This window comes from Chanodichthys erythropterus, chromosome 3 (genome assembly GCF_024489055.1).
Source record: "Chanodichthys erythropterus isolate Z2021 chromosome 3, ASM2448905v1, whole genome shotgun sequence".
Lineage (NCBI taxonomy): Eukaryota > Metazoa > Chordata > Actinopteri > Cypriniformes > Xenocyprididae > Chanodichthys > Chanodichthys erythropterus.
Window position 1 is genome coordinate 28846235 of NC_090223.1, and position 12141 is coordinate 28858375.

The 12141-nt window shown below is 39.2% G+C and overlaps 1 protein-coding gene across 1 annotated transcript; it reads left to right on the forward strand.

Moving 5' to 3' along the window:
* The first annotated feature begins 1830 nt into the window (after positions 1 to 1830).
* Positions 1831 to 5219, forward strand: myl4 (myosin, light chain 4, alkali; atrial, embryonic). The gene is made up of 6 exons (XM_067372943.1): positions 1831 to 1935; positions 2928 to 2955; positions 3041 to 3190; positions 3278 to 3451; positions 3616 to 3693; positions 5181 to 5219. Exons 1-6 carry the CDS (start codon positions 1831 to 1833, stop codon positions 5207 to 5209), a joined length of 564 nt encoding a protein of 187 aa, XP_067229044.1. The 3' UTR covers positions 5210 to 5219.
* The last annotated feature ends 6922 nt before the right edge of the window (positions 5220 to 12141 follow it).

Below are 12141 nucleotides of genomic sequence, written 5' to 3' on the forward strand. Positions count from 1 at the left end.
TATGTCTTTTTTTTAATAGGGCAAATAAATAATAATAACGTAAAATTAATGTAATGCATTAAAATGTAATAAGTAACACAATTAGTTACCTTTTTTAAGGAGTAATGTAATATTGTAATGTATTACTTTTAAAAGTAACTTTCCCCCAACAATATTTACACACTCTCTTTTAGCCTATTGTTCAAAGTTTATTCCTTCCATCTGGGGCAGGAGGTTCAGAGTGGATGTTTCTCCTCTTTTAAACTGTTGTTACTGGTGTCTGCTCCAGGCGCCTGAATGACAGACTTCAGGGGTTAAAAAAAGCAAGAATGCTAACAGTTGCAAAACAAGACATGGTGTTTATCCTTAATAATTCCCTTGATCTCTTGAAACTCATACTCATAAAGACAGAGGGCTCTCCAATGAAACACAACAAATATCTAAACAAGAAAATGGATACAAATTATTTCAGTTGTTTCCTTGATCATTGTAGTTATGAACGAAAAGTAAAGTGTGTAATGTTTTAAATTCTCCCATCACAGATTAATATGCAGAGACTGCAACTGAGTAAGGCATTTTTAAGTTAATTCCTCTGAAAAGTCTAAAATTTTAAAACATTGCTGTGTTTATTTGAGCATTCAGACCAGCAACATGGCATGAATTTAGGACAGGACAATCTGTTTGACTGACCTGGCAGTCAACCTGTGAATGTTGGAGAAGACTGTTTTTTTTTTTTTTTTTTTTTTTTTTTTTAAAAGCCTGTTTTTTCCAATTGCACACTTTACTTATTTATTAATATTTAATATAATTATTTTGTTCTTTCACATACACGATCAGTAAATGACCTCTATAAACCATACATACAAATGTACACAACACAAGTTTCCAGAAGTGTCTAAATTTATCTATGGGAATGAATTCCCACCAACAGCTTTATGAAAATTACAGGACCGAGACATGGACAAACAAGATCTTTCTACACTCATAAAAATAAAAGTTACAAAAGGAGGTTTTTCACAACAATGCCATAGAAGATTCTCCAAAGAACCTTTAAGTGAACATTTCTTAAAGTCACCATGAAATCAAAATTTCACCAAAAAATCTTTTTTTATGGAATATTGCAGTATTTATTATAAATGATTTATTCGTAGTGTGCACATCATTATTTTATCATATATTTTTTATAATTTTATAATTCATGTGCCCTCATAATATTTAATCAAAATAACTTCCTCTTCCTCCTGCAACGACATCGCTTCTCTGTGACGTGTTTAGTGGTGTGAGGGCGGAGCAACCTGTCACTCATGTGAAATCACAGTAAACCACAGTGATCCAACCATCCAATCAATTCCCAATGAACAAAATCAGGTCCCGCCCTACATTTTTTCTTGTTCAAGAAGCAGTTTCATTTGGATATATGTCACAATAAGGAAGAAAAGTCTATTGCAGCTTCTGTTTCATGCCAACTTTTTGGGTAAAGAACATTAGAATAATCTGAAGAACCTTTTTCCACTATAAAGAACCTTTCGTGCAATGGAAAGATTCTATGGATGTTAAAGGTTCTTTATTGAAACAAAGAGTGCCAAACCTGTTCTAGTTAAATATCTTGCTGAAAAGTTTGAGTGCATAATTATGAACTATACTGGTTCTCATCAATATTTACATGTTAATACCATCATGCATCTGTCTCAGTGGTTTGGCTTGTGAACACTTAAGCCTTCTGTCCTTGTTTGGAGGATGATGATGGGATGGACCAACCCTCTTGATGCAGTTGGGGAGCGTTGAGGAGGGTATAAATCCTCATCCCTGTTTTCCCTCTCACACCCTGCTGCTCATCATCTTGGTGGAAGAATGGCTCCTAAAAAAGCTGAACCAAAGAAGGAGGCAACAAAGCCAGCACCCCCTCCTGAACCAGAGAAACACAAGGAGCCTCAGTTTGACCCAAAAAGCATCAAGGTATGCACACTTATGTTTTTCTGACCCAAATTTTACTAAGAGCTCAGTGTTAGATCATCAACCAATTGAAATTTGAAAATCACATTTAGTTTTTGCCAGGTGCCAGTTTTTGATTTTGTGTTGTTCATCAGCAGAACTTTGATCTTAGAAAGTGTTTCATACACTGTAAAAAAATCAAAAGTAGAGAAAAGGCAACAAACTTCAGCAGATTTTTTTTTAGTTTTCTCAACTTGTTTTTGTAGGAGAGTTTTGACTTTTCTCAGCTTTTTGTTGTATAAACTGAATACAACAAGTTGAGAAAACTCAAAAATCTGCTAAAGTTTGTTGCCTTAAACTTTTAAGTTTTCTCAACTTTAGATTTTTTTTTTACAATGCAGATTCTTAGTCATTACTGCACTTGGTTTGATAAGTGAAAAAATGAATAAGGTTAAAAATGAATAAGGTTAAAAGGTTTCACACAAACTTTAGTCCCTTCTCAGCTGAGTGCCTTATTTCAAGGCGTTATACGCTGATCTGAGACCACATATGCAACTTTAACTAATCTGATGGCCAGAAATGGGGTCTGGAGAGTGGAAGCTTACCTGAGGTCAGTATGAAAGAGCCTCCATGTGGTCATACAGCCTTCCATGTGGATGTATCCCATATTACAGATTAGCATTCCTGTCTTCTTGTCTGAGCGGTTCCTGTCCTCTTTTAGACAAAACGGATGGGGTATCACTGTAATTCCCTCTGGTCCTAGAACAGACGCTTGTTATTCTTAGTCTATGAGTAGGGGGACAGCTGACATTTGTTGAATGACTCCAAAAAGCTTTGTTAGAGAATTACGAACATCTGTATTTCCATTGAGGTTGGCCATTGTTAACCACATTATGTGGTTATTATAATACTGTTGGGAAAAAAATCCACTTTACCATTACTTACATTGATTACAATAACGCTGAGCAATCAACTACCTTATAAATGTTCCCTAAAATCTTTTTTTTTCTCCCCAGGTTGAATTTACAGCTGACCAGATTGAAGGTAAACATATGCAAAATGAACTAGACCTACATTGATTTTTTCATATCTCTTCCTCATACAATATTGTAATATCCTATCCACACAGAATTTAAAGAGGCCTTCATGCTATTCGACAGAACACCTACTGGTGAAATGAAGATCACTTACGCCCAGTGTGGGGATGTCATGAGGGCGCTGGGTCAGAATCCTACAAATGCTGAGGTCATCAAAGTACTTGGCAAACCCAAACCTGAGGGTGAGACGAATAAACTTTGCTAAATATTGCACAATTAAAATGAATAATTTTTTATTCATGTTTGTTTGCTATACTCATTTTCTCTAGAAATGAACACCAAACTGATTGACTTCGAGACTTTCCTGCCTATGTTCCAACATGTGTCCAGGTCCAAAGGTCGGGGCACGTTTGAGGACTTTGTTGAGGGTCTGCGAGTCTTTGATAAGGAAGGAAATGGCACTGTAATGGGTGCCGAACTTCGCCATGTACTTGCAACATTGGGTAAATACAAAACAGCTCCATTACTAATAAACCCAAGGAGTGCTTTGTTAAATTAGGAAGAGATTTATTGGAACATAAGCAGTTTGTTAGGTGTTTGGCTGGTTTTTACAGATTAACACCACCAGAAACAAGCGCCCACGGAATATCACATTTCTTGCCTGCAGGTGAGAAGATGACGGAATCAGAGGTAGAACAGCTGATGGCAGGACAAGAAGATGCAAACGGCTGTGTCAACTATGAAGGTCTATGAAGTTTTTTTAAGAAACACATTTATTCAGCCAGGATGTATTGATCAAAAGTGACAGTAAAGACTTTTACATTGTTAACAAAAATTCCATTTCAAATAAATGCTTTTCTTTTGAATTTTTCATTCCTTGGAATTCTAATAAATGTATCACGGTTTTCACAAAAATATTAAGCATCACAGCTGCTTTCATCATTGATAGTAATAAATGTTTCTTGTGAATACATATATGTTTTTATTCAGCATATCAGAATGAATTCTGAAGGATCATGTGACACTGAAGACTGGAGTAATGATGTAGAAAATTCAGATTTACCATCACAGGAATAAATTACATTTTAAAATACACTATCGTTCAAAAGTTTGGGATCGGTAAGATTTTTAATATTTTTAAAAGAAGTTTTGTCTGCTCATCAAGATTGCATTTATTTAATTAAAAATACAGTAAAAACAGTAATATTGTGAAATATTATTACAATTTAAAATAACTTTTCTATTTGAAAATATTTGAAAATGTAATTTATTCTTGTGATGCAAAGCTGAATTTTCAGCATCATTACTCCATTCTTCAGTGTCACATGATCCTTCAGAAATCATTCTAATATGATGATTTGCTGCTCAAGAAACATTTCTTCTTATTTTCAATGTTAAAAACAGTTGTATACTTTTTTCAGTATTCCTTGATGAATAGGAAGTTCAAAAGAACAGCATTTATCTGAAATACAAAGCTTTTGCAAAATTATACACTACCGTTCAAAAGTTTGGGGTCAGTAAGAATTTTTATTTTAATTTTTTTGAGAAGAATTTAAAGAAATTAATTTTTTTTTTTCAGCAATGATGCATTAAATCGATCAAAAGTGACAGTAAAGACATTTAAATGTAACAAAATATTATATTTCAAATAAACTCTGTTCTTTTGAACTTTCTATTCATCAAAGAATCCTGAAAAAAATATTGTACACAAATATTTTGTACAATTGTACACATTAAATGTTTCTTGAGCAGCAGATCATCATATTAGAATGATTTCTGAATGATCATGTGACACTGAAGACTGGAGTAATGATGCTGAAAATTCAGCTTTGATCACACAAGAATAAATTACATTTTCAAATATTTTCAATTAGAAAACAGTTATTTTAAATTGTAATAATATTTCACAATATTACTGCTTTTTACTGTATTTTTAATTAAATAAATGTAGCCTTGGTGAGCAGACAAAACTTCTTTTAAAGACATTAAAAATCTTACCGATCCCAAACTTTTGAACGGTAGTGTATATTCAAATAGAAAACAGTAATTTTAAATTGAAATAATATTGCACAATATTACTATTTTAATGATTTAAAAATAAAAGATGCCTTGATGAACAATGAGACTTTTTTTTCACAAACATAATTTTTTTTTTTTTTACCCATATTTGCCTCTGATCTGACTTTACTTTGCAGTATTGATAAACTTGTTTTTTTTCCTTTTCTCCCACAGCATTTGTCAAACACATCATGGCTGGGTAAACAAATAAGGTCAGTGGTGGTTATGAATTGTAAATTCAATGATATTTTCTCATCCATGTATACTGTTTCAAAAGGAAATGAGAAAGAATCTGAATGTCTTCTCACATTTTCCCCCTAGGCACTAATGTGACTGTCCTCTGCAGTTCAGCCCAGCTCTCCGCTCTCTGCTCTCTAATGCCCTTGAACTAATTTAGTTTTTGCATTTTTTTTTTTTTTTTTTACTTGTGTTGCATGGTTTCTGGTCTGGAAAAGCACATTTTAGATACTCCTGATTTGATTCTTGATCATCTGGTAAATGCTTTTAGACAGGACCTTGCCCGGGGTCATAATTGCCCGGGGTCTAAGTACTCGATTCTGATTGGCTGGAAGATGTGCATTAAAACCATTTCATTCACAGGTAGTTCCAAGTCAGTTTATTCACAGTTCTGTATTAATGCGCTGCTTTTTTATTTAAGAACAGAATGCTAGAATGAATATATATACACTCCTGTTCTAAAAGAAATTATTTTATTCAGCAAGGATGTATTGATCAAAAGTGACAGTAAAGACTTTTACATTGTTAGTAAATTCCATTAAAAAAGGCTGTTCTTTTGAACTTTTGATTCCTTAGAATCCTTAAAAAAATGTATCACGCTTTCCACAAAAATATTAAGCAGAACAACTGTTTTCAACTTTGATAATAATAAATGATTCTTAAGAATACATGAATGTTTTAAATCTGGACATTATAATTTCTAATTAGGAAATTAGGAAATCATTATTAGGAAATATCTGACCACCGAATGCCTCGATTGACCAATCAGAATCCGGTAGCCTCTTCAAGAGTGGTTAGATTTTTGTCTGTAAACACACTTGGTTATGTTACAGACAGCTCATCCTCACGGATTAGTGATGGACATGTATGGGTCCACAGCTGACAAGTGTTAACTTACAGATGAGAGAACAGCCCTCTAAAGGCTATTGTATTTTCTTTGTGTGTCCTTGAGGCTCATGGCAACGGAGATGCTGTCATTTGTTTCCCTTATTGTTGGGCTCGACTGGGACGCAAGCATCTCCTTTGATTTTTCAACACAATGATGAATAAATAGCATATTATCTTCAGCTGTGTCCTGTAGGATTGAGAAACAGTGAGGCAGAGCAGGCTATTGTGTTACCGACACAACGAGAGGGAAGACACAGTCTATAAGCAGAAGTACAAGAAGGGATTCTTCTCTGTATCACTGAGATGATTTTAATGCTAAATATATCTACAGCCTGAAATAAACTGCTACTTCCTGTTATGTTACCAGGAAACCTTTATAATCACAGTTGGAATAACAATGTTAAATTAATTTTTTTCTGACTGGGGCCCTCTATACTATCACATAGTCATAGTGTATTATTCTCATAAAACAGATTTTCAACAACACCAAAACAAGACGCTGCTCACTGCAGAGCTGGGTGGAGCTAATTTTCTGGACCTAATTGGTGGAGCTAAAAGGTCCAACCTTTTATATTTAAGTATTTATTATAAATTATTTATTTGTGCTCACTTTTTAAATTCATGTTCATATCTTTCATCAAAATAATTGCCTATTTGCAGCAAGATCTCTTCTCTAATTAGTGTGGTGAGGGTGGGAGAACCTGTCACTCACATGACATCACAGCAATAGCAAACCACAACCATCTCTTACAATGATTTAATCAATTCTCGAGACAAAGTCATGCAAAGTCACACATTTTTTTTCTTGTTTGTGAAGCCGTTTCACTCGGATATACATCAACATATGGAAGAAAAAACTATTGCAACGTCTGTTTCATGCCGACTTTAACCCTGAACCCTATTAGGTTAAGTTCCACCACTTAGATCCTGGACTAGGTCAAGCTCCACCCGTTTGACTCTGCAGCAGAGGTGTAAAGAGTACCTGAAAATCATACTTGAGGTTTTCCTGCAGATACCTTACAGCAAAAATGACTCTATTACATGTTATAAGTCACTAATTCCAATACGACTTGGATAAAACTTAGATTATCTTTATTTTACAATGTATTTTAAGTTAGGCTAGTCCTCAACACCTAAGAGACATGCCAGTGAAAATAAGAAACTTATTGTAATTTGTAAGGAGAGAAATCACATTTATTTTGTAAAATCAAAATAAAATTGAACACCTCAAAATTGCATTAAATCAAGGTTGACACAACAGCCTCTTAAACATCTGCAAACATCAAGTCAATGTTAAGTGCTCAAAAAGGCCATAAGTAAACCAATATTCTTCAAAAAAGGTCTCTTCAATATAACGAATAAAATAATGTTACACAAAATTAACTAGTCAAAGACTTCTTGCACTGAATGTGCTGGTTTCAGCCTCATTACTGGCTGCAGTCATGACCTCATCTTAGATATGAAACGCCTACAATTCAGCAACTACCTGCTAATGACCTTGCATTCTTTGTTGACAAGTTTGGGTAAGGGCAAAAGACACAAGATATAGTACCTTCAATGCCCTGTGGATTGCGATATCACATCTTCTGCAGAAATAAACTGCTGCAGAAAAAGTTAAGTGTCATGCAAAATGTAGTCTCAGCCTCAGATGTCACACCCACAGACCGTTAGCTGAACATCTGATGCATTTGGCACACTTAACTGTGTGTCGCGTTCTTTAACGGTTTTTAACAGTAATTGCATTACTCATCACAAATGTATTGGAGTAAAGACTACATAGGCCTACTTATTCAAAAATATAGTCAAGTAGAGAGTAAAAGTTCAGAATATCTTTGATACTCATTAAAACGACAAAGTAGCCAAAAAGGTACAGAAACTAATTACATTGACTCAAATACTTTACACCACTGCTCTGCAGTGAGTATCATTTACCAAAAACAAGAGGATAACTACTGACAAATTAACTAGTGTTCCCTTTTGATACTACACTCGTACTGTGTCGTCTGTCTTTAGGCAAGACGCAACGGGGAAAACTCCTATTTTCACCAATTTCAGAAGCCTTTTTCAATCACGCGGTGAAACTGCATGGCCATTGGTTTGTGGAGTTCAAGTAAACGAACCAATAACGGCGTGGCAGAGCCACGCGAGCCAATGGTGAGCGAGCCTACTCGAGCCCGCCAAAATGGGCGGGGTATCGGGCTATATAAGTGGCCGTCTCACCTTGGCAAACTGATTCATTCTCCTTCAGCGACGCAGATCACATCTCTTTGTTGATCCCAAGACTTCTCCCTGCAAGCAGCTGGAAATTGCCGCTGATCAGCTCGCCTCTCTCAGCTCACCGCTCTCAAGCAGCCCGCCGCTCACGAACAGCTTTTTCTTTCAAGCTCATTGCTCTGCCAGCCTGCCACTCAGTTCACCGCTCTCGTGCAGCTCTGATCAGCGCGCCGCTCCGTCAGCAGCCAGATCAGTTCATCAGTCGCTCTCAAGCTGCCTGGTCACCGCCCACAGCACCGAGCCCGTGCTCATGGTGTTTTTTCCTTCTCCGGCTGCAGCTGGATTCTAAAAGAGCTTATTTCTTAGAGAAAATTTCCTGCGGCATTGTTTCAAATGTCGCGCCACGGCTGTGGCATGTGCAGAGCCCCTCTACACGCTGATGAAGGGCACAGTGAGTGCGTGCAATGTCTGGGGAAATCCCACACAGAAACCGCGCTCACTGAAACGACCTGCTCTCATTGTGAGAGTATGAGTCTGGCCTCCTTACGCTCGCGGATAACGTTCTTTTCAGAATGCGACTCTGCCCCTCGCACCCTCCCGTTTGTTTCCTCCCAGGAACCTAGGAGGAAAAAACAGCGGGGCAGAGGATCTCAGAGTTCAGATGAGAGTGAGCTCACGCCGGCTCAGGTCCCACACTCCTCACTCTCTCCACAAAGAGAGGTTTTCCCCCGTCTGTTTCTCCCGCCCTGACCAGTGCCCCTCTGCCATTGCGAGTGACCTGGTCTCGTTCAGGGGATCTGAAGATGAACAGGTCCTTCTGTTCGGGGTATCTCGTTCCTGGGGATAATTCTTGACTCAACCTGCATGAGGGCCATAGTCTTGCCAGAGCGATCCCTGGCCATTCAACAGCTCATGGAAACTTTTGCACCCGGAACCTCTCTGCCGCTCAAAACGTTTCAGAAGATGCTAGGTCTCATGAGATCAGCATCACCAGCCCTGCAGTTGGGTTTGCTCCGTATGCGCCCACTGCAGTTCTGGCTGAATCCGCGGGTCCCACCCCAAGCCTGGCAGCACGATCGTTACTTGCTCAAAGTGAACCAGGCGTGCGTTGCAACCCTGGCTCCTTGGATGAACCCCTACTGGTTCAAACAGGGAATGGCTGTAGGGACTATGTGCAAGAGGAAAGTTGTTTTCACAGATGTCTCCAAGATAGGCTGGGGAGCTCTGTGTGACGGCCACTCGGCCTTTGGCGCTTGGAGCAGCCAGGAAAGCAAGCTTCATTTCAACCACCTGGAAATGACGGCGGTATATCAAGCTCTCCAGTCTTTGCTTCCTCTCCTGGCGGGACACCATGTCCTGGTCAGATCAGACAACATGACAGTGGTGTCCTTCATAAATCACCAGGGCGGGCTCTCGTCCAAGCCCCTCTTCACTCTAGTGAAAACTGTCCTAGAGTGGGATCAACTCAACCTGCTTCCACTGAGAGCAGCACATATTCAGGGCATACTGAACAAGGCCACCCCCTTGTTCAGTATGCCCTGAATATGTGCTGCTCTCAGTGGAAGCAGGTTGAGTTGATCCCACTCTAGGACAGTCCCTTGGAGGAATGGTCGCTCCACCCCCTCGTAGTTCAGAAAATTTGGGATGCCTTCGGAAGGGCAGAGGTCGACCTCTTCGCCTCAGAAGACAACTATCATTGCCCAATTTATTTTTCAAAGACCAGAGATGCGCTGGCCCACGACTGGCCCAGCCTCCTCCTGTATGCTTTTACCCCGATCGCTCTGATTCCCCAGGTTATCAAACGAATCAGGAAGGGTGCCCACAAAGTCCTCCTGGCTCCTCTATGTAGGAGTCAACCATGGTTTTCGGACCTGTCTCAGCTATCATCCATGGAACCATGGCCGATTCCTCTGAGACGAGACCTCCTCTCTCAAGCAGGAGGGACAATATGGCACCCCAGACCCCGAGCTGTGGGATCTCCATGTGTGGTTTGTCCAAGAGAGCCTTCAAACCTCCCTGAGAACATCCTGAACACTATCTCACAAGCTAAAGCTCCGTCAATGAGACGGCTCTACTCCCTAAAATGGTCAGTCTTTGCTGCCTGGTGTACTACCTGGAACGAAGACCCATTCCCCTTCCTTCAAGACTTAATTTATAGGGGCCATACTCCCTCTATCCTTAAAGTCTATGTCGCTGCTATAGCAGCCTCCCATGCTCCCATAGCAGGGCAGTCAGTAGGGAGAAACAACTTTTTGTTCGCTTCCTAAATGGATCTAGGAGGCTGAACCCTCCTCACCCCCACACAATTTCTACCTGGGACCTGTCTTTGGTTCTTAGAGGTCTCAAGGGCCCTCCTTTTGATCCACTCCAGCATCGGTTAAGCGAGTGGGGGATTTGCAGGTGCTCTCTGTGAGCCCCTCCTGTCTTGAATTCAGGCTTAACGACTGCAAAGTCCTAAAACCAAGACATGGATACGTCCCGAAGGTCCTATCCACCCCTTTAAGGGTGCAGATGGTCATTCTCTCCGCACTTCACTCCACAAGAGGCATGGTCCACTGGTCCATCGTGTAAATCTGGGCCCCATGGCTGTATGGGAATGGGAGAATGACTACAGTGTCCCTGGCTTTTTCCGGGGTGCATTATACTATGTGCATCCGTTGCAAGCCCTTCTTAGTGCTCCGCTCGAATGCTCTATCGTCCCCCTTCATAGCACGGCGTGATTGTATTATCCCTGTTGCGTCTTGCCTAAAGGCAGACAATGCAGTACACGTGTAGTATCGAAAGGTAACGTACTCGGTTACTAACATAACCTCGGTTCCCTTAAATATGGAATGAACTTTGCTGTGCTATTCGTAGGACGCCTCATGTCGTCACTTCAGTCGAAGTAAATTAGTTTGCCAAGGTGAGATGGCCGCTTATATGACCCGATACCCCACCCATTTTGGCAGGCTCACTCACCATTGGCTCACCCTGTCATCGGTTTGTTTACTTGAAATCCACGAACCAATGGCTGTGCAGTTTCACTGCGTGACTGAAAAGGCTTCACTGTTTATACAGTATACCTTAAATCAGAAAACACACACACGACCTACTTATACTACAAAAATATATTACAATACTTTATTTTATTACAGTTTTAATTTAAGAGTTTTGAACTACAGTAAGTGAAACTAACAAAGTCATTGCTAATGTTAAACACTAAGCCACTTGTATATCAAATCAAGTAATATTATTGATGTATAAAGTAGAAAAATCAGTTACAACCTTTCAGAGGAAGATCACACATCCAGTCACATTGACAGGGCAGAGACGCCATCTAATGGCAAAAAGTGTTTGTGACAGCCAGACTTCATCTTCTGTAGAAAAGAACTATCATTTGAAGCAGGAAATGTTGATGTATCAAAGCATATTGAATAAAGAGAGGTTTAAAAATCCAACACAGGAAGACAAGTCAATTCAACAAACATTATCAGGCCATTAGCTGTCTCTCTCATAGACAAACCTTAAAATGTAAGAAAAATGCCAACTCATTCACAAGTGGGTTGGTTGCTGAGCAACTCCCTCCCAAGCCCAACCTTAAGCACTCTACTGGCTTTCATGCAAGCATCTCACACATCTGAAGAACACAGGGACACAGACAACATCAATATAGCTTTGCTTCTTTTCATATTCTAGAAAAATCTATAGTATTGTTTTTGCATGTAAGAGATCAAGATTGCTGCTTAGCAATAGGAAGGAGGAGAATTTACAGTACATTTGATCTCGCAGTTTCTCTGTCTTTTGGGGGAAAACACCA